The 23804-nt window shown below is 44.4% G+C and overlaps 1 protein-coding gene across 1 annotated transcript in view; it reads right to left on the reverse strand.

Annotated features, from left to right (window-relative positions):
* LOC132407436 (reversion-inducing cysteine-rich protein with Kazal motifs-like) overlaps positions 1-23804 on the reverse strand; it is a 135804-nt gene that overhangs the window by 41156 nt on the left and 70844 nt on the right. Inside the window, exons 5-6 of the mRNA XM_059993974.1 lie at positions 1904-1978; positions 1627-1663 (exon numbers count right to left, since the gene is read on the reverse strand). Coding sequence (XP_059849957.1) covers positions 1627-1663; positions 1904-1978 — 112 coding nt within the window. The remainder of the gene's footprint in view (positions 1-1626; positions 1664-1903; positions 1979-23804) is intronic.

Genomic DNA, 23804 nt, shown 5'->3' on the forward strand with positions numbered 1-23804 from the left:
CCACCTTTGCTGTCCAGATGTTCCAGGGCTGAGTGAAAAGCCAATGAAATGGCATCTGCTGTGGACCCGTTGTGCAGGTAGGCAAAATGGAGCAGATCCAAGTCACTTCTGAGGCAGGAGATGATATGTTTCATCATCAAACTCTCAATACACTTCATCACAGTGGATGCAAGTGCGACTGGATGATAGTCATTGAGGCAGGTTACCACTTTTTTTTTCTTAGCCAATATAATTGAAGCCTGCTTGGAGTAGTTAGGTACCACACACTGCCAAAGCTAGAGGTTACTGGTCTCGGTGAACACTCCAGTCAGTTGATCAGCACAGGTCTTCAGTACCTAGCCAGGAACCCCATCCGGACTGTATGCTTTTCATGGGTTCACACGTCAGCTTCAGAGACTGAAATCACAGGGTCGTTGAGGGCTGTGGGAGTTCATGATCCATACTTTGAGAGTCAAAATAAGCAGAGAAGGCACTGAGCTCATCTGGAAGCAAAGCCCTGCTGTTGCCCATGTTGTTTGATTTAACTTTACAAGAGGTGATAGGATACAGAGGAGGAGAAATCATTAAGGTAGCACTGAACACAAATTTCTAAAGCAGGAGCTAGTATCCTTCGATTACTAAATCAGGAATGCAAATTAGTCTCTGTGGCACAGGCTTGCTGGGCTGGTAGAGTCTTTCATCATGCCGTATCTCTAAATTCAAACCCAGCATTGCCACTCTCTGTGCAAAAAAAGTCATTAAGAGAATTTATATTTCTTGATGCATGTACAGACAACATGGATTCACATTACAGAAAATCATAATATGGAGAGTTTTTAAGGAGCAGAACACCAACCCTCCCATAAAATGGGAATTGCCTATATAACAGTAAATTAACAGCATTTGTAAAAACAAAAACACTACAGATATTTTTTGTTTGAAAAAGATTAAAGCACTTCTCCAGTTAAAAAGACAAAGATGATAATGCATGGGAAGGAAATGAAGATTAAAAAAAAGTCAAAGACATGTTAAGAACACTGCCAATTATAAGAAAACAAAGATTAACATACAAGATTCATATTTATCAAATGTACATTGAAACATATAATAGAACACACAAAACCTACAGCACAATATAGGCCCTTTGGTCCACAAAGCTGTGATAATAAAGTGCATCATTTGTGTTAACAACCAAAACAACCTAGGAATATGTTGGGACAGCCTGCAAATGATGCCACACATTCCAGCACGAACCTAGCATGCTGACAATGCTCAGCAGAACAACACAGAACACAGCAAGTAACAAAACAGCAGCAGCAAAACAAGACCTCTTCCTCAATGAAACCCACTCATCCACTGACACAAAAAGTCCGCCAACTCCAGATCTCCAGGCTTTGAGGAAAACAAGCAAGAAAATGGGACTGAGACCAACATCAGATCGGCCATGGTCACTGGTGCTGTAATTGCGTTATGTTAACCGCTAGGCCTCCTTGCCACCCTTGTATGTGTTGCTCTGGATTTCCAGCATCAAATCAGTTAAAGTAAAGAATGTACTAGGCCCCAACATATGCATTTACTTCAAGTTAAATTCCTTTAATCTTCAAGTTCACTAGCTCATGTTTCTCAGTTACAATCAACATGACTTACCGGGCAAAGAAGCGTTGATGCAAACCCAGAAATCAAGCTGAAAAAACAACACATATAAAGAGCATTAAAATATGTTGATCTCATTCTTTAAATAATTCCAGATAAAAATGACTTTATGCACTTTCACAAACGAAAGACAACACAGGGCTCGCTTTTCATCATGGTCCAAACAGAAAACATCTCAGACTTTTAGTTTCAGCTTTCCAGTACTGACAATGATACACAGCAAGTAAACTAGAAATTCAAAATGAGTTATAATGGACTATATCCTTCTTACCATTGACTCAGGACAGTAGCCAGGCAACCGCTGCAGCAGATACTTCAATCGATCTTCACTTTTTGTGGATGTAAGCTGGTGACATAAAATTAAACATAGACTGGATTAAGTGGACACTCCACATAGAGTACAATGGGTACAGCCCAGTTCATCAGAGGCAAAAGCCTCCTCACCAGAATCTGTCATCAGACACCCCCCACCCACCCCTCACTACTACTATCAGGCAAGAGGTACAGGAGCTTTAGGTTCCATACCAGTTATTACCCCTCAACCATCAGGCTTCTGAACCAGCGTGGATAACTCACTCAACTCAACACTGCATTGACTCTACAACCCATGGAGTCATTTTCAAGTACTCAACAACTGATGCTTTCAGTATTATTTGTTTACTGCTTATTTCTACTTTTTTACTTGCACAATTTGTCTTCATTTACTTGTCAGTATTTATGTAGTTTTTCATAAACTATTGTATTTCTGTATTTTTAAATGGCTGAAAAGAATGAATCTCAAAGTTGTATATAGTAACATATAAATACTTTGATAACAAATTTACTTTGATCTTGAGCACAAGATTCTTATTTTTTATTTATTACGACACCGATTCCATGTAGCCCATCAAATCCATGTTCGTTACCACCAGAGCAACCTCATCGATCCAATTCCTCATTTCTTTATGATCTCACAAATGATTTTTCCTCCCTTACACACCCATGACCACCTTCATTAATGCTTTTGCCACTTACCTGCTCTAAGGGGCAATTTACAGTAAAAAATGAATTGATATATTTTGAATGTGGGAGGAAAGAGAAGCAACCTATGAAAAACCTCCATGGTCATGCAGAGAACATGTAAACTCCACACAGACAGCACCTGAGGACAGGATCGAATGCAGGACCCTGAAGTTGCAAAACAGCAATGCAACAATTACTGCACCATACTACCCAACATATCTACCACCCTAGCCATCATCATGTGCCATGTTGTATGGCATGGGTGATTATGGCCATGACCATAATTCTTGGCAAATTGCATTCTTCTGGGCAGTGTCTTTACAAGATGGGTGATCCCAGCCATTATCAATACTCTTCAGAGATTGTCTGCCTGGCGTCAGTGGTCGCATAACCAGGACTTGTGATGTGCACCAGCTGCTCATACGACCAGCCACCACCTGCTCCCGTGGCTTCGTGTGACCCTGATCAGGGGGCTAAGCAGGCGCTAAGCTTTGTCCAAGGGTGACCTGCAGGCTAGAGGAAGGAAGGAGTGACTTACACCTCCTTTGGTAGAGACATATCTCCACTCTGCCACTCAACCACTATAGTACACTCTTGCTTATCCAACGTTCACATATTCTGAGTTCTTATCCTGAGAGCAAAGACTTGCTTTAATATAAATAAGCTCAAAGTGAATTCTTGAATAACTCTGCTGTCTGTAAATCAGATGTATCAGTATTACAGTAGAGCAAAGGGAATTACAGAGGCATGAGAGAAGAGCTGGCCAGAAATGATTGGAAAAGAACACTGGCAGGGAAGACAGCAGAGCAGCAATGGCTGGAGTTTCTGGAAGCAATTCGCATGGCACAGGATATACACATCCCAAAGAGGAAGATGTTGTTGTTCGTCCTTCGGAGCCGAAGACGATCACAACTTCTATCAGGTGGAGGGTTTGTGACTGTGGGTCCAAAGCAAGCGATTCCCAGCTACTGGGATTGATGTTAAGGTCTTTGAGGGACACTTTGAGGCAGTCTTTGAAACGTTTCTTCTCCCCTCCAACTGAGCGCTTGCCCTGGCTCAGCTCTCCATACAGCAGCTGTTTTGGTAGTCGACTGTCAGACATCCTGATGACATGGCCAGCCCATCTGGCTTGGGCTTTCTGCAGGAGGGTGTGGACGCTGTGGGTACGAGCCCGCTCCAGGACCTCCGTGTCTGGGACTTGTTCCTGCCATCGTACGTGGAGAAGTCTACAGAGGCAGCTCAAGTGGTTGAGCTGTTTAGAGTGTCTGCTGTAGACAGTCCAGGTCTCGCTGGCATAGAGGAGGTGGTGAGAACCACTGCTCAGAAGACCTTCAGCTTGGTGGTGAGGCTGAGTCCTCTCCACTCCCATACATTCTCACGGAGTCTCCCAAAGGCGGCACTGGCTTTGGCAACTCTGCTGCTGATCTCTGCATCTACGTTCACCGGTCGTGATAGAGTACTGCCCAGATAAGTAAAGCTGTCGACTGCCAGTAGCTTCTGCCCCTTTACTGTGATGTATGGTTCCTGGTAGGGCTTTCCAGGTGTGGGCTGGTACATAACTTCGGTCTTTTTGGTGCTGATTGCAAGTCCTAAGTTGTCACAGGCTCGTGAGAGGCAGTCCATTTCTCGCTGCATCTTCTACTCTGTGTTGGCGTTGAGGGCGCGATCATCAGCGAATGAGAGGTCTCTGACGATGGTCTCCTTTACCTTTGTAACAGCCTGTAGACGTCGGAGGTTGAATAGCCCACCGCCAGTCCAGTATCTGATGTATATACCATCTTGACAATCACGGAAGGCATCATTCAGCATAGCAGAGAAGACCATGCTAAAGAGTGTAGGGGCGAGAATGCATCCTTGCTTCACACCGTTCATCACTGGGAAAGCTTCTGACTCGTCACCATCATCCAAAACTTTCACCATCATGCCATCGTGGAACTGCTGAACAATCATGATGAACTTGCTAAGGCAGCCAAACTTCTCCATTATTTTCCATAAGCCATCTCTGCTGGCCGTATCAAAAGCCTTGGTCAGATCGACGAAGGTCATAAAGACGTCGCTGTGCTGCCCTTGACATTTTTCCTGGAGTTGGCGTGCTGCAAATATCATGTCGACAGTTCCACGCTCTGCACGGAAGCCACACTGGCTTTCTGGAGGGGTGGGGGAGAGAGGAAGTAGTATATTAAAGAAAAAAGGACACAACCATGGCTAACAAGAGAAGTCAAAGCATACATAAAAGCCAAAGAGAGGGTAGAAAATAGAGCAAAAATTAGTGGAAGTTAGAGAATTGGGAAGGTTTTTTTTTAAATCCAACAGAAGGCAACTAAAAAAATTTATTAAGATAAAGATGGAACACGAAATTAAGCCTGTCAATATTATAAAGAGGACACCAAAAGTTTTTCCAGATACATAAAGTGTAAAAGAGAGGCAAGAGTGGATAGTGGACCACTGGAAAATGAAGCTGGAGAGGTAGTACTCAGGAATAACAAAACGGCGGATGGACTGAATAAGTATTTTGCAGTGTATCAGAAGTCTGCGAGCGTCAGGAAGCAGGAGCGAGTACCATTGCTATTACAAAGGAAAAAGTGTTAACTGAACTCAAAGGGCTTCAGGTGGATGTCACCTGGACCAGATAGACCTCATCCCAGAGTCCTGAAAGAGGTTGCAGAAGAGATATTCAATACCTTGGTCATGATCTTTCAAAAGTCACTTGATTCTGGCGTGGTCCCAAAGGACTGGAAAATTGCAAGTGTCACATCACTCTTTAAGAAGGGAGGAATGCAAAAGAAAGGAAATCATAGACCAATTAGCCTAACCTCAGTGGTTGAGAAAGTGTTGGGAATCTATTATTAAGGATGACGGTCTATGGGTACTTGGAGACTAATGATAAAATAAATCAAAGTCAACATGGTTTCTGTAAAAGGAAATCTTGCCTGACAAATCTCTTAGAGTTCTTCAAGGAAGTAACAGCAGGGTGGACAAAGGAGAGGCAGTAGATGTCATTTACTTGGATTTTCAGAAGGCATTTGATAAGGTGCCTCACATGTTAAAATCCTATGGCATTACAGGAAAGATACTGGCATGGATAGACGAATGACTGATAGGCAGCAGGCAGTGAGAGGGAATAGAGAGCCTTTTCTGGTTGGCTGCCTGTGACTAGTGGTGTTCCTCAAGGGTCAATATTTGGCAAAGTTTGTGGATGCTACAAAGTTACGTGGATGGGTAGGTAGTGCTGATGAAGCAACGCGATTGAAGCAGGACTTAGACAAAATGGAAGAATGGGCAAAAAAGTGGGAGATGGAGTAGTGTTGGGAAGTCTATGATAATGCATTTTGGTAAAAGGAACAATAGTGTGAAGTATTATCTAAATGGGGAGAAAATTCAAACATCAGAGGTGCAGAGGGACTTGGGAGTCCTCGTGCAAGACTTCTAGAAGGTTAACTTGCAGGTTGAATCTGTGGTAAAGAAGGCAAATGCAATGTTGGCACTTATTTCAAGGGGAATAGAAGAAGATAATGCTAGGCTTTATAAGACACAAGTCATGCCACACTTGGAGTACTGTCAACAGTTTTGGGCCCCACATCTCAGAAAGGATGTGTCATCATTGGAGAGTCCAGAGGAAGTTCACGAGGATGATTCTGGGAATGAATGGGGGGGTTTATATGAGGAGCGTTTGGCAGCTTTAGGCCTGTACTCACTGGAATTTCGAAGAATGTAGGGGGATCTCATTGAAATCTACTGAATGTTGAAAGGTCTAGAACAGGTGAATGTGCAGCTATCCAGAACTTGAGGGCACTGCCTCAAAATTGAGGGGCAACCTTGAGGGGTACACACATATACAGTAACATGCAAAAGTTTGGGCACCCCAGGCCAAAATTTCTGTTACTGTGAATAGTTAAGTGAGTAGAAGATGAACAAATCTCCAAAAATCATAAAGTTAAAGATGAAACATTCTTCTCAACATTTTAAGCAAGTTTAGTGTATTATTTTTGTTCTGTACAATTTTAGAGTGAAAAAAAGGAAAGGAGCACTGTGCAAAGCTTGGGCACCCCAAGAGATTGAGCTCTCAGATGACTTTCACCAAGGTCTCAGACTTTAATTAGCTTGTTAAGGCTATGGCTTGTTCACAATCATTGTTAGGAAAGGCCAGGTGATGCAAATTTCAAAGCTTTATAAATACCCTGACTCCTCAAGCCTTGTCCCAACAATCAGCAGTCATGGGCTCCTCTAAGCAGCTGCCCTAGCACTCTGAAAATTAAAATAAATGGTGCCCACAAAGCAGGATAAGGCTATAAGAAAATGCACATTTTCAGGTAGCCATTTCCTCAGTTTGTAATGTAATTAAGAAATGGCCATTAACAGGAATGATGGAGGTCAAGTTGAGGTCTGGAAGACCAAGAAAACTTTCTGAGAGAACTGCTGGTAAGGTTGCTAGAAAGGCAAATCAAAACACCTGTTTGACTGCAAAAGACCTTCAGGAAGATTTAGCAGACTCTGGAGTGGTGGTGCACTGTTCTTCTGTGCAGCTACACCTGCACAAATATGACCTTCATGGAAGAGTCATCAGAAGAAAACCTTTCCTACATCCTCACCACAAAATTCAGCATCAGAAGTTTGCAAAGTGACATCTAAACAAGCCTGATGCATTTTGGAAACAAATCCTGTGGACTGGTTAAGTTAAAGTAGAACTTTTAGGCCGCAATGAGCAAAGGTATGTTTGGAGAAAAAAGGGTGCAGAATTTCATGAAAACAACACCTCTCCAACTGTTAAGCACAGGGGTGGATTGATCATGCTTTGGGCTTGTGTTGCAGCCACTGGCATGGGGAACATTTCATTGGTAGAGGGAAGAATGAATTCAATTAAATACCAGCAAATTCTGGAAGCAAACATCACACCGTCTGTAAAAAAAAAGCTGAAGATGAAAAGAGGATGGCTTCTACAACAGGATAATGATCCTAAACACATCTCAAAATCCACAATGGACTACCTCAAGAGGCATAAGCTGAAGGTTTTGCCATGGTCCTCACAGTCCCCCAACCTAAACATCATCGAAAATCTGTGGATAAACCTCAAAACAGCAGTACATGCAAAACAGCCCAAGAATCTCATAGAACTAGAAGCCTTTTGCAAGGAAGAATGGGCAAAAATCCCCCAAACAAGAATTGAAAGACTCTTAGCTGGCTACAGAAAGTGTTTACAAGCTGTGATACTTGCCAAAGGGGATGTTACTAAGTACTGACCATGCAGGGTGCCCAAACTTTTGCTTTGGGCCCTTTTCCTTTTTTGTTATTTTGAACTGTAAAAGATGGAAATAAAAAAGTAATCTTGCTTAAAATATTAAAGAAATGTATCATCTTTAACTTTATGCCTTTTGGAAATCAGGTCATCTTTTACTCACTTAGCTATTCACAGGAACTGAAATTTTGACTGGGGTGCCCAAACTTTTGCATGCCACTATATACCCCACAGTTCAGTATTTTTTCATTCTAAATTCAATTTTGTGAAGACATTGAAATTAGCAAAGGCACATAACAGGAAGCAAGGTGCTGCCCAGGAAAAGGGCAAAAGTTGTTGCGGAGAGGGGGATATTTGCATAAGACACGCAAAATGGAGGACATGCAAATCCCAGGAGCTGTCTGGGCTACAAATACAGAGAATGGAAATCCACAGATCAACAATGAAAGCTTAAAACACATCCAATGAAAAGACCTTTATAGATGGGAAAGGGCTCACAGGTTGTCGTCAGAAAATGACTAAAGGATCAGCTCCATCTTCTGTACAATGATGATGACCGGTTCTTCACTTGCGAAGATCAGGAGAGGAAGAAGAGTCCACAAGAGCTATGGCTGCAGAGGCCAATTCTGGATCTGCAGACTCTGGATCAGTAGGGACACAGAATGGCTGGGACGCAGACACTTGGGTAGTAGGATCATTCCCCGCGTCTCCTATTCAGCTGCCGCTCTTCTGGCTTCCTCAAAATTTTTGGCTGCTCCTTGGATCAGATTCTCTGCCACAAGTCAGCTGCTGCCACTTGTTGACCTCAATATTTGCCTGAAAGCACTACTGCTTAAGTTGGTCTTTGTACCTCTTGCGCAAAGCACCATGACCTCTCTTGCCCTGACAGAGTTCTCCATAGGGTTCTGCTTTCGGTTACCTGGAGTTGTTGATGAGAGACACATGGCCTGACCAGTGGAGCTGTTTGAGCAACAAAGTGACTTCAATGGTTGGAAGTTGAGCCTTCTCCAGGACCTTGTTGTTGGAGACACAATCCTGCCAGCCAATAACCATGATGGAGTGGAGGTAGTGACGATGGAAGTGCTTGAGCAACCGGATTTGCTTGCAGTACAAGACCCAGGCTTCAGAGCCGTACATCTTCTGTGTAGTTGCAAATGAAATATTCATCTACAAACACCTTCAAAATAATACACCTGACCCAAATCCGTCCTCTTCTTCTACCTTAAATTATCCATGCTCAACCTCTCAAAATGAAAAACGTTGCAGTGATGTTTATTTACTTATTTTATTTAGAGATTCAGCACAGTAAAAGACCCTTCTACCCCAACATGCCCATACCACCTATTACACCCATATGGCCAATTAACCTGCTAACCCATAGATCTTTGGAATTGGAAGGAAACTGGAGCACCTGGAGGAAATCCACGCTGTCACGGGTAGAACATACAAACTCCTTTCAGACAGTGGCGAGAACTGAGCCCAGGCCAGGGTCACTGGCTCAGTAAAGCGTTACATGAACTGCTACACTACTGAGCCGTTCACGATCTCAGTAGAATTTCAGTCTCCGGCTTCCGCTGCTGCACTTCCAAACACAAATCTGAAACTCACTGTGTGACAGATGGCATCACATCTGTCACCACGTTCCACTAATTGAATCCATATGTAAAGTGCTTCTCCGGTCCTCTGACAGCCAGGGTTGGCACAGGATCAGAGACCTAACAGATGACCATGGAGATTCCAGGCCTACAGATGAGCCAGCAATGAGGTTTCTTTTTTAATTATCAGTTTAATACTTTTCCTTCTACGCCATTATTTTTTTATTCATTCCTTTTTCAGGATCTGAGCCAGCAAGGCCATTTATTAGACAAACAACAGATTCTGTAAATGCAGGAAATCTTGAGCAAAACACAAAATAATAAACAGTCGAAGTTTCAGGCCAGGACTTCATCAAGACTGGAAAGAAAGGGGGAAGAAGTCAGAGTAAGGTGGGGTTAGGGGAAGAAGGACACGATGGAAAGAGATTGGTGAAACCAGGTGAGTGGGAAGGTGGGTGAGTGGTTGGGGAAGTGGGGATGAAGTAAGAAGCTGGGAGGTGATAGATTGCTACAGTCATACTCCAGATGCCTGGACCAACAATCCAGAGACTCAAATTCAAATAGGATTTAAAGCCAGTTCTAAATCTGGTTTGGAAAAGAGAATCTATTGGATCATCACAAAACCTCTCTCATCATTAATAGGTCAGGCAACATCTATGGAAAAAAATTAACAGTCAATGTTTCGGGCTGAGAACCTGAATCATTTTCACAGATGTTCCCTGACCTTATGTTCCTCCAGCATTTTGTGTGTGTGTGTTGCTCTGAAATAGATACACAATCATCCACAGTAACTCAATTGCACCATTAGCCCTACATTCAAACCACAGAATCAAACACGACAGACTACCACGTATTGATATTAGAGGTCTTAAAACATCGTCAAGCATGGGCACCCTCCAGATAACTAACTGATCTCCTTCTTTGACCTAAAAACCAATGCTCCTTCTAACAAGCAATGGTTTGATGATGCACTGGATGCTGGACTTCCCTGTCCATCAGTAATAGCATCAGCACTGACCAAGTCCTCATTAACGTAATTGTCAGTCGGGGTCAATGGCCAGTAGTGCTGAACAATCACAGTAGATAAGTCTACTGGACCTCACACTTACCAATTTATCTGTGACGGATGCATCTGTCACTGACAGACTAACCACAAAATGAAACAAGGTCCTGATTTCATTCTCAGGACAGCCTATAATAAACACAAGAAATTCTGCAGTTGCTCAAGATCCAAAGCATCACACACAAAATGCTGGGGGAGCTCAGCAGGTCTGGCAGCATATATGGAAATTAATAGATAGTCAACATTGCAGGCCGAGACTCTTCTTCAGGACAGGTTGTATTGCTTTGCAATTGTTATAACTGTAAGAGACCATAAGACAAAGGTGCAGAATTAGGCCATTTGGCCTTTCCAGTCTACTCTGCCATTCTATCATGTCTGATTTATTAGATCTCTCACCCCATTCTCTCGCTTTCTCCCCGTAACCTTTGACGCCCTGATAAATCAATAGCCTATCAATGACCGCTTTAAATATACCCAATGTCTTGGCCTGCACAGCCATCTGTGGCAATAAATACAAGACACTTGGAATAAAATGAAAGTAAAAACAAATAATGCAGATGCGAAAAATCTGATACAACAAAGAAAAATTGCCAGAAACAGTCAGCAGGCCAGACAACGCGGCGGCACAGCTCGAAGGGCCTATTCTGCATTCTATCTCAGTCAATAGACTTCTGTGGAAATTGGAACAACTTGATTCAGGTCCAGGACCCTTTATCAGAACCGATGACACTACAATCTGTGACACTATACTCTGCCATAAGCAGCAAATGCTGTATTCCTCAACCTCACTACATCTTTTAACTTGCAAAATAGAACTATCTGCAAGGGTAATGCATAATGGGAGAATGATTTTTCCTTTAGTTTTCTATAGCTGGAAAAAAGCCTTGGTGTAGGGCACATAAAATGAAGATTCAGCAATGCACTTTTAAGATGGCATTCTATCTAGCTCTGCCTTCCTGACTGGTGAGGTGTTGTGAGTCCAGGTTAGATTGTATATTATGTGCACACCAAGGAACTTTGTGCTCTTCACGCTTTCCACAGCAGAGCCATTGATCTGCATTAGAGAATGGAGCTGTGCCTTCCTGAAGTCCACAACTATCTCTTTTGTCTTGTCAATGTTGAGACCCGGGTTGTTGTTCTCAACATTTGACAAGCCTCTCTCTCCTCTCTGTACACTGACCCATCGTTGTTGCTGATGAGGCCAACCACTGTAGCACCATCAATGTGATGTAGTTTGAGCTGAATCTGGTAGTGCACTCGTGAGTCAGCAGTGTGAACAGCAGCGGACTGAACACACAACCCTGAGGGGCAGCAGAGCTGAGTGTGATGGAGGTTGGACTGAACACACCACCCTGAGGGGCAGCAGAGCTGAGTGTGATGGAGGTTGGACTGAACACACCACCCTGAGGGGCAGCAGAGCTGAGTGTGATGGAGGTTGGACTGAACACACAACCCTGAGGGGCAGCAGAGCTGAGTGTGATGGAGCTGGGACTGAACACACCACCCTGAGGGGCAGCAGAGCTGAGTGTGATGGAGGTTGGACTGAACACACAACCCTGAGGGGCAGCAGAGGTCAGTGTGATGGAGCTGGGACTGAACACACCACCCTGAGGGGCAGCAGAGCTCAGTGTGATGGAGCTGGGACTGAACACACCACCCTGAGGGGCAGCAGAGCTGAGTGTGATGGAGGTTGGACTGAACACACCACCCTGAGGGGCAGCAGAGGTCAGTGTGATGGAGCTGGGACTGAACACACCACCCTGAGGGGCAGCAGAGCTGAGTGTGATGGAGCTGGGACTGAACACACCACCCTGAGGGGCAGCGGAGCTGAGTGTGATGGAGCTGGGACTGAACACACCACCCTGAGGGGCAGCAGAGCTGAGTGTGATGGAGCTGGGACTGAACACACCACCCTGAGGGGCAGCAGAGCTCAGTGTGATGGAGGTTGGACTGAACACACCACCCTGAGGGGCAGCAGAGCTCAGTGTGATGGAGGTTGGACTGAACACACCACCCTGAGGGGCAGCAGAGCTGAGTGTGATGGAGGTTGGACTGAACACACCACCCTGAGGGGCAGCAGAGCTGAGTGTGATGGAGCTGGGACTGAACACACCACCCTGAGGGGCAGCAGAGCTCAGTGTGATGGAGGTTGGACTGAACACACCACCCTGAGGGGCAGCAGAGCTCAGTGTGATGGAGGTTGGACTGAACACACCACCCTGAGGGGCAGCAGAGCTCAGTGTGATGGAGCTGGGACTGAACACACCACCCTGAGGGGCAGCAGAGCTCAGTGTGATGGAGCTGGGACTGAACACACCACCCTGAGGGGCAGCAGAGCTCAGTGTGATGGAGCTGGGACTGAACACACCACCCTGAGGGGCAGCAGAGCTCAGTGTGATGGAGCTGGGACTGAACACACCACCCTGAGGGGCAGCAGAGCTCAGTGTGATGGAGCTGGGACTGAACACACCACCCTGAGGGGCAGCAGAGCTGAGTGTGATGGAGCTGGGACTGAACACACCACCCTGAGGGGCAGCAGAGCTCAGTGTGATGGAGCTGGGACTGAACACACCACCCTGAGGGGCAGCAGAGCTCAGTGTGATGGAGGTTGGACTGAACACACCACCCTGAGGGGCAGCAGAGCTGAGTGTGATGGAGCTGGGACTGAACACACCACCCTGAGGGGCAGCAGAGCTCAGTGTGATGGAGCTGGGACTGAACACACCACCCTGAGGGGCAGCAGAGCTCAGTGTGATGGAGCTGGGACTGAACACACCACCCTGAGGGGCAGCAGAGGTCAGTGTGATGGAGCTGGGACTGAACACACCACCCTGAGGGGCAGCAGAGGTCAGTGTGATGGAGCTGGGACTGAACACACCACCCTGAGGGGCAGCAGAGCTCAGTGTGCTGGAAAAAGCAAATTATATAATGCTGGCACTGGAGAAGGTCCAGAAGAGGCTCATGAGAATTATCCCAGGAATGAAAGGATTAACATATGAGGAGCTTTCGGCGGCTCTGGGCCTATACTCACTGAAGTTTAGAAGAATGAGAGGGGATCTCATTGAAACCTATCGAATATTGAAAAGCCTAGATTGTGTAGATGTGGAGAGGATGTTTCCTGTATTGAGGGAGTCTAGGACCAGAGAACACAGCCTCAGATTTGAGGGACAACCATTCAGAACAGAAATGAAGAACAAATATTTAGACAGAGGGTGGTGAATCTGTGCTCCTTTGATGCACTAATAAATCAAGAACCCATCAATCTCCACCTTCAGTACACCCAATGCTTGCACAGCCATCTGAAGACTGATACAAAATACTTATTCAGCTCATCTGCCATTTCCTTGTCCCCCCATTACTATCACTCCAGCATCATTTTCTAGCAGTGCAATATCTACTGCTGCCTCTCTTGTACTATCTGAAGAAACTTTTGGTGTCCTCTTTAATATTATTGGCTAGCTTAAATTTGTATTCCATCTCTTCCTTCTTTATTACTTCTTAAGTCGCTTCTGTGGCTTTTAAAAGCTTCTCAATCCTGAAATTTCCCACTAATTTTCACTGTGTTGTACGACAGTGTGTTGTTCTTTGGCTTTTATAGAAGTTTTGACTTTTGTCAGCCATGGTTGTGTCATTGTGCCTTCAGAATACTTCTTCCTCTTTAGGATTTATATAAACTTGAGAATTATTAGGGAAAGAACAAGCCTCATGATGAGGAAAACTATCTAAATATTTGATTAACAAGAGAAAATTTGCAGATGCTGGAAATCCAAACATACACAAAATACTAGAGGAACTCAACAGGTCAGGCAGCATCTCTGGAAAAAAGTACAGTCGATGTTTTGAGATGAAACCCTTCGGCAGGACTGGGATAAAAAAAGGCTGAGAAGATTTAAATGGTGGGTGGAGATGAGAAAGAAATACTGGGTGATAAGTGAAACTTGGAAGGGGAGGGATGAAGTAAAGAGCTGGGAAGTTGATCGGTGAAAGAGACAGAAGGCCATGGAAGAAAGTAAAGTATGGGGGGGGGGAGGAGCACCAGTGAGAGGAAACAGGGAGGAAGGAGATAGGTAAGGAAGGGAAAAGGGGATGGGAAATGGTGAGGGGTGGGGGGGGAAGGCATTACTGGAAGTTCATGAAATCAATTACTGGAAATCAATGTTCATCCTGTCAGATTGGAGGCTACCCAAACGGAATACAGTTGGCCCACCTTATCCATGAATTCAACCATACCACAAATCATGAAACCTGGAAGTGCTCTTCCAGCACTTGTTGTTCGAGCATGTACAGACTTTTCTTTTTGTCATTATTCCCTAAACAATGCAGTATAACAACTATTTTACACAGCATTTACATTGTATTAGGTTTAAGTAATCTAGAGATGATTTAAAGTATACGGGAGGATTTGCATGGGCTATCATAGATTGGGATAAAAAAAAAATCGGAAGTTCTCTTACTAAGTAAGTCGGAACAGGTACATCCAGTATTATTTATAGAACATAGAATAGTACAGCACATTACAGGCCCTTCAGCCCACAATGTTGCGCCAACCCTCAAACTCTGCCTCCCATATAACCCCCCACCTTAAATTCCTCCATATACCTGTCCAGTAGTCTCTTAAACTTCACTAGTGTATCTGCCTCCACCACTGACTCAGGCAGTGCATTCCACGCACCAACCACTCTCTGAGTGAGAAACCTTCCTCTAATATCCCCCATGAATTTCCCTCCCCTCGCTTTAAAGCCGTGTCCTCTTGTACTGAGCAGTGGTGCCCTGCGGAAGAGGCGCTGGCTGGCCACTGTGTCTATTCCTCTTAATATCTTGTACACCTCTATCATGTCTCCTCTCATCCTCCTTCTCTCCAGAGAATAAAGCCCTAGCTCCTTTAATCTCTGATCATAATCCATACTCTCTAAACCAGGCAGCATCCTGGTAAATCTCCTCTGTACCCTTTCCGATGCTTCCACATCCTTGCTATACTGAGGCAACCAGAACTGGACACGGTACTCCAAGTGTGGCCTAACTAGAGTTTTATAGAGCTGTATCATTACATCGCATTTCTTAAACTCTATCCCTCGACTTGTGAAAGCTAACACCCCATAAGCTTTCTTAACTACCCTATCTACCTGTGAAGCAACTTTCAGGGATCAGTTAAACTAACTGATTTAGCGTCAGTTAGTCAAACATTTACATTTGTATATAGTATATATTTCTATGCATATAAAACACTTAAGAAAGTATGTTTCAGAGCCGGGTTCGGGAAGTTCCCGAGTTCGATCTAGTGACAGATCGCCATGGAGTGCACTCTCCACCGTGCCGGGTTGATGTGGAGGATCAAAAACTCAAAACCCAAAACCCAATAATTAAACCATTGCGTTGCTTAGTAATAATTGTAGCTTTCATCGGGACAGGGCCTTTCTCACTTTATCCTTTAAAATTGTTCTGATCATTGACCAACATAGCCTAACGCTTTTCTAATGACTGATGGCATTTCACCTCTTTCCGATCACTTTATTATTTCCACTTTATTTTCAATCATTATCATGATTATTTTCATGAACAGAAACCCTGCGGATTCAATCTCTACCACTGGGTCCCAATGTCCACCACACTGAGACAGGTTAAATGAGGTCTTGGGTTCCGCTGGGTCCCGAGATCCACCGCATTGATACAGGTTGAATAAGGGATTTGAGCATCCGTGAATTTTGGTATCCACAAGGGGTCCCAGAACCAATCCCTCGCGGATAAGGAGGGCCGACTGTATAAGGTGTTGTTCCTCCCACCCAAGTGTTGCCTCATCACGATAGTAGAGGAGACCATGGATGGACACATCAGCATAGGAATGAGAAGTGGTATTAAAATGCGTTGCCACTGGGAGATCCCACTAATTCACTTATGTAAAAGATGTAAATTTACTACTCCAAACATTAATTTACTGTCTGCATTCATAATTATCATAATATGCCGTGTTGTATAACATGGTCTTGACATGATTGTTCTGGGCAAACTTTTCTACAGAAGACATTGCCCTCTTCTGGGTCGTGTCTTTACAAGACAGGTGACCCCAGCTATTATTAATATTCTTCAGAGGTTGTCCACCTGGTGTCAATGGTTGCATACCAGGACCTCTGATATGCGCCAGCTGCTTAAACGACCATCACCCACGTCTCCTATGGCTTCACGTGACCCTGATCACGAAGAGGGTCTAAGCAGATAGGCTGCACCTTGCCCAAGGGTGACCTGCAGCCTAGCAGAAGAAAGGAGTGCCTTACACCTCCTTTGACTGAGACACAGCTCCACACTGCCACCCATATTCTGTACTAGTTTTAGTTCAATTAAATTACTATAAAAGATTTACTTCAGTATCAGATACCAAACCTAGATTATGGAATCAATTGTCAGAACAATTCTAATGCATTAAAGTTAAAGAAAGTTTAAGCTGAACAACATACAACAGCCCACAAAGTCAAATGTGCTGAACTATGAAGACTCAAAGGGATCTGGGAATTCATAATTTTTTTGCAAGTGATGTCACATGTAGATAGGGTCATAAAGAAAGCTTTTGGCACATTGGCTGTCATAAATCAAACTATTGAGCACAAGAGCAAACACGGAAATCTGCAGATGCTGCAAATTCAAACAACACACACAAAATGCTGGTGGAGCACAGCAGGCCAGGCAGCATCTATAAGGAGAAGCACTGTTGACGTTTCGGGCCAAGACCCTTCGTCAGGACTAACTGAAAGGAAAGATAGTAAGAGATTTGAAAGTAGGAGGGGGAGGGGGAAATGCGAAATGTAGGAAAAGACCGGAGGGGGTGGGATGAAGTGTTCCATCTCCTTCTGGTGCTCCCCTCCCCCTTTCTTTCTCCCGAGGCCTCCCGTCCCATGATCCTTTCCTTTCTCCAGCTCTGTATCACTTTTGCCAATCTCCTTTCCAGCTCTTAGCTTCATCCCACCCCTCCGGTCTTCTCCTATCATTTTGCATTTCCCCATCCCCCCACTACTTTCAAATCTCTTAGCGTCTTTCCTATCAGTTAGTCCTGACGAAGGGTCTCGGCCCGAAACGTCGACAGTGCTTCTCCCTACAGATACTGCCTGGCCTGCTGTGTTCCAGCAGCATTTTGTGTGCGTGTTTATTGAGCACAAGAGATGGAATGTTATGTTGAAGCTGTACAAGACATTGGTGAGACCTAATTTGGAGTACTGTGTGCAGTTTCTATCACCTACCTACTGGAAAGACTGAAAGAGTACAGAGAAAATTTATAAGGCTGTTGCCAGGTCTGGAGGACCCGAGTTATATGGAAAGACTGAATAGGTTAGAACTTCATTCATTGGAACATAGAAGATTGAGAAGAGACTTGAGAGAGGTATACACAATTATGAGGGGTATAGATAGGGATTTTTCAGAGGTAACACAGGACCCAAGTCATGGGTTAAGGGTGACTGGTGAAAAGTTTAAGGGGAACCTGAGGGGAAACTTCTTCACAGGGGGTCGTGAGAGTGTGGAACAAACTGCCAGCACATGTAGTGTATGCCAGGTTGATTTCACTATTTAAGAGAAATTTGGATAGATACAGAGTGTCAGACAGAGTGGTCAGCAGCACTGGGGCTCCACAGGGGACTGTCCTGTCTCCCTTTCTCTTCACCATCTACAACTCGGACTTCAATTACTGCACAGAGTCTTGCCATCTTCAGAAGTTTTCTGATGACTCTGCCATAGTTGGATGCATCAGCAAGGGAGATGAGGCGGAGTACAGGACTACGGTGGGAAATTTTGTCACATGGTGTGAGCAGAATCATCTGCAGCTTAATGTGAAAATGACCAAGGAGCTGGTAGTGGACCTGAAGAGGGCTAAGGCACCGGTGACCCGTTTCCATCCAAGGGGTCAGTGTGGACATGGTGGAGGATACGAATTGACAATAAACTGGACTGGTCAAAGAACACTGAGGCTGTCTACAAGAAGGGTCAGAGCCGTCTCTATTTCTTGAGGAGACTGAGGTCCTTTAACATCTGCCGCACGATGCTGAGGATATTCTACGAGTCTGTGGTGGCCAGTGCTATCATGTTTGCTGTTGTGTGCTGGGGCAGCAGGCTGAGGGTAGCAGACACCAACAGAATCAACAAACTCATTCATAAGGCCAGTGATGTTGTGGGGGTGGAACTGGACTCTCTGACAGTGGTGTCTGAAAAGAGGATGCTGTCCAAGTTGCATGCCATCTTGGACAATGACTCCCATCCACTCCATAATGGACTGGTTAGACACAGGAGTACATTCAGCCAGAGACTCATTCCACGGAGATGCAACACTGAGCGTTATAGGAAGTCAGTCCTGTCTGTGGCCATCAAACTTTACAACTCCTCCCTCGGAGTGTCAGACACCCTGAGCCAATAGGCTGGTCCTGGACTTATTTCCACTTGGAATAATTTACTTATTAATATTTAATTATTTATGGTTTTATATTGCTATATTTCTACACTATTCTTGGTGGTGCGACTGTAACGAAACCCAATTTCCCTCAGGATCAATAAAGTACGTCTGTCTGTCTGTACATGGATGGTAGGGTATGGAGGGCTATGGTCCCAGTGTAAGTCGATGGGAGTAGGCAGCTTAAATGGTTTCAGCATGGATCAGATGGGCCAAAGGATTTGTTTCTGTACTACTAACAAGTCCTTTGGCCCATCTAATCCATGCTGAAACCAAAAACAAAAAAAATGGCAGGAAATAAGTTAGAGACTCAAAGCAAACAGAATTAAAAACCGACTTTGTCCATGCCACAAAGTTATCGACATCTTTATTCTGCAATGACCAAATGCCACAGTGTCTCACATGGATTGCCAAAGCATCTGGATTTCATTCTATTTCAAAGCATCATCCTTTGTAGTAGCATCATTTAGGAAAGTATTTAAATTCAAATTAATGTAGCCCTTGCAATCACAGCAGCAGTGAGGAGAACAGAACATTGAACAGGCCAGTGCTTTTTTACCCATTTATAGGCATTAGAATGGACATACTAAACAAGAACGCAGATATCCAGAACAAGTTGAAAACAATCTTCTGGAACAGACTTTCTTACTATCCTGATCGCAGAAGTTATGTATAGAACTGGTTGGCAAAAACATCAAGAAGAACCATTTACACTCAGGAAACATGCATGCATTCCTATCAGTTACTGTCAAGTGAATATGCCGGCACTTATGTATTCACGCACATTTTAAAAACATGAGACATAGGAGCAGAAGTAGGCCATTCGGCCCATTGAAGCTGCTCTGCAATTCCATTATTTTATTCCACATCCATACTTGAACCTCTAACTTTTATTTATATATTTCTTTATACTTTATAATTGGTGAATGTTTTTTGTTGCATGTCACACCCTGACCAACACACCAGAGCAAATTCCTAGCACATGTAAACATATAAGCAAATATCTTAAGGCTTGATAAAAAGATAATTGCTGATCTGATTATAAACTCAACTCTGCAACTAATATCTGTTTGCAGTCGCTTTTTGCCAGTTTATTTATCAAATACACACCAGCCTCTACCTGAAAAACATTCACCAACTCTGCTTTCACATCTCTGGACAAAGACTTCAAAAAAAAAACTCACAACCTCTTTTCTTTTCTTAAATTGGGGGCAGCTTATTTTGACCCTCAATTCTAAAATAGTAGCAGTTCTTCAAATCCATCTGTGAAGGTTGAGTCAAGAAGGTATATCTTAATCTGATGATAAGTGGTGTTAGTGGATGCTCAGATTCAAATGTGGCAACTATTCTACAATTTAGTTTAGAGGATTCTGAGGAATGGTCAGAGGGGAAAGGTGGAATCAATGAAGGCATAAAATATGTGGTGGCAACCAGATACAACAGGTTTAGCATTCACACCTTTAAATAAAGGAAAATGGATACTATCATGATGATACACTTTGGATGGAGATTCGTATTGTTGGATCATATTAATACAAATCCCAGGAATGAAGGGGTTAATGAATGAGGAGTATTTGATGGTTCTGGGCTTGTACTTGTTGGAGTTTAGAACAAAGATGAAGAGGAATTTCTTTAACCAGAGAGTGGTGAATCTGTGGAATTCATTGCCACAGACATCTGTGGAAGCCAAGTCGATGAGTATATTTAAAAACGCAAACACGAGGAAATCTGCAGATGCTGGAAATTCAAGCAACACACACAAAATGCTGGTGGAGCGCAGCAGGCCAGGCAGCATCTATAGGAAGTACAGTCGACGTTACTTCTTCCTATAGATGCCGCCTGACCTGCTGCGTTCCACCAGCATTTTGTGTGTGTTGCTTGAGTATATTTAAAGCAGAGTTTGCTTAGTTCTTGATTAGTAAGGGCATCAAAGGTTACAGAGAGAAGGCAGGAGTATAGGGTTGAAAAGGAATATAAATCAGCCAAGATCGAATGGCAGAGCAGAATCAATGAGCCAAATAGCCTGACTCTGTTCACATGTCTAATAGTTGAAGTACTGTGTGAGGGAAGGGGTACAGTCAGCCCTCCTTATCCGCGGATTCCACATGCGCAGATTCAACCAACCACGGATTGGGAAAACCCAGAAATCCCCAGGTTATGAATGAGTTCCGTTCCTGAGTCCGTCTTTAAGTTGGATTTGAAGACGGAACAGGTACATCTGGTATTATTTAGAGTCAGTTAGTCAAACGTTTTTCTTAGTATGTAGTACATATTTTACCTTTCTATGCATATAAAATACTTAAGAAGCATACATATTTCAATAATTAAACCACTGCATTGCTTAGTAATAATCGTAGCTTTCATCAGGGCAGGGCCTTCCACATGCTCCATTAAAATTGTTCTGATCGTTGACCGACTGTAGCCTAATGCTTTTCCAATGACCGATGGCATTTCACCTCTTTCTGATCGCTTTATTACTTCCACCTTATTTTCAGTCGCGATCGTGATTACTTTTGTGAACAGAAACACTGCAGGTTCAGAGCTATGCCACCAGGTCCTAATGGCCACTGCTCTGAACATGTTAAATAAAGTCTGGGGTTCCGATGGATCCTAAAGACCACCACAGTGATCTAGATTAAATAAGGGACTTGAGCATCCGTGATTTTTGGTAGCCGCGGGGGGGGGGGGGGGGTCTTGGAACCAATCCCCCATGGATAAGGTGGGCCCACTGTACTTACATGGGGTAGAGATTCAGGACAGGAGGAGAAGCCGTTTCACAAAATCCTCTGATTATGACTGGTTATGGATCAGCAAAATTAGAAATGGATGTCATTAACTATCACATCAGTGGGCGCAGCAAGGCCAGGAAAGACTAGGATGGAGCGTGTCCATCATGGATGACATTCAAACAGAATTGCAGTAGCATGCTTGAGGAACAGTTAAAAATGCACTGAGAGTTTTGGGGAACTAGGGGTTGAGTTTTATGAAATGCTTCTGAGACAGCAGCATTTACAGTCAGCTGTAATGGAGCAGGGAGACTAAGTTTGACAGCAAAGTGGGAATAAAGTCATGTTCCATCGGTACCAGTGAGTCACTTCCAAATTGCTTCAAAGGACAAGAGACATTCTTCCATCCTGAAGAGACTTGTTAACAAGTAAAATCTCAATTTTCTAATCACTAAATCTTCACATGATCACTGATCAGGTGAGTGACAAGTTATCACTTACGAGATTCAATCTCACATGTTTCTTCGACCATCATTATAATTAGCTTGCCACAGAAAAAGCAAAATATAGCACTCTTGACAAACTTCATTAGGAAAGATTGAGGTAGAGGGGAAGAAATAGATGACAGGGCAATTAAGGGAAGGTTAGGTTCCATAGAGATAAGATGTTTTAAGGTTGTGAAGGATAGTAGAAGGGATAAGTATGCAGAGGCTCATAAACAGGGCACATAGGCCTGTGAGGCCGACGTTCCAAGACACCTGGTGAATTTTATTTTATATTTATTTTATTTACTTACTTAGTGATACATCGCGGAACAGGCCCTTCTGGCCCTTTGAGCCACACTGCTCCAGCAAATCCATAACCTTGATTAGAATCGGGAGCAAGTTACAGCTTGTGATTCAGCTGGGAGCTCAGAGAATTCGACCGTGTAGGTAGGATTTAAGCCTACCTGGTCAATACCTGTGGAGGAGGGGGAACTGCGCAGGCGCGAGTGACGTCAGTGTGGAGCGCGCACTTTAAAAGGCAGGACTTCTTTTCAGAGCGGGCAGCGGAGTCCGTGGGAGCAGAGTCCTGGGCTTTGGCTAAGTGGGCTTTGGCTAAGTGGGCTTCGGCAAGCCTGTGTGATTGCTCGCTGAGGGGAAGAAGGTAAGGTCACTAGGTGCTTTTTAGACTTATTCTATTAATTCAGTTCAGGTATGGGGGAGACAGTCAGAGCAGTGGTGTGCTCCGTAGGCAGTATGTGGGAAGTCAGGGTCAACACAGTGGTCCCTGATGACCACACCTTTAAGAGGTGCGTCCAGCTGCAGCTCCTATCAGCCCGAGTTAGGGAGTTGGAGCTGGAGCTGGATGAACTACGGATCATTCAGGAGGTGGAGGCAGAGATAGATAGGAGTTATCAGGAGGTAGTCACACCAAAAAACCAAGAAGTAGGCAGATGGGTGACGGTCCAGAGAGGCAGGGGGAGCAGGCAGAGAGAGCAAAGCACCCCTGCAGCCATTCCCATTAACAATAAGTATACCGTACTGGATACTGTTGATGGGGATGACCTACCAGGAATGGGTTGTAGTGGTCCTGCCTCTGGCACAGAGGTTGAACCCTCAACTAGAAAGGGGAGGAGGGAAGAGAAGAGAGCGATAGTTTTAGGGGACTCTATAGTTAGGGGGGCAGATAGGAGATTTTGTGGGGCAGATCGGGAGTCTTGGATGGTATGTTGCCTCCCTGGTGCCAGGGTCCGGGACATCTCAGATCGGGTGCAGGCTATTCTTGAGAACGAGGGCATGAACCCAGATGCAGTGGTCCATGTAGGGACCAACGATGTAGGTAAGGTGAGTGAGGGGGCCCTGCTCAGAGAGTTCAGGGAGTTGGGAGTGAAGCTGAAAGGCAGGACCTCCAGGGTGACAATCTTGGGATTGCTACCTGTGCCACGTGCGAGTGAGGCAAAGAATAGAATGATTATGCACATCAATACGAGGCTGAGAGCATGGTGCAGGAAGGAAGGGTTCAGGTTTTTGGATAATTGGTCTTTGGTCCAGGGACATTGGGATCTGTTTCGAAGGGACGGTCTACATCTGAACCGGAGGGGTACTAACATTCTTGCAGGAGTGTTTGCCAGTGCTGCTCGGGGGGG

This window comes from Hypanus sabinus, chromosome 1, assembly GCF_030144855.1.
Source record: "Hypanus sabinus isolate sHypSab1 chromosome 1, sHypSab1.hap1, whole genome shotgun sequence".
In the NCBI taxonomy this organism is placed as follows: Eukaryota; Metazoa; Chordata; class Chondrichthyes; order Myliobatiformes; family Dasyatidae; genus Hypanus; species Hypanus sabinus.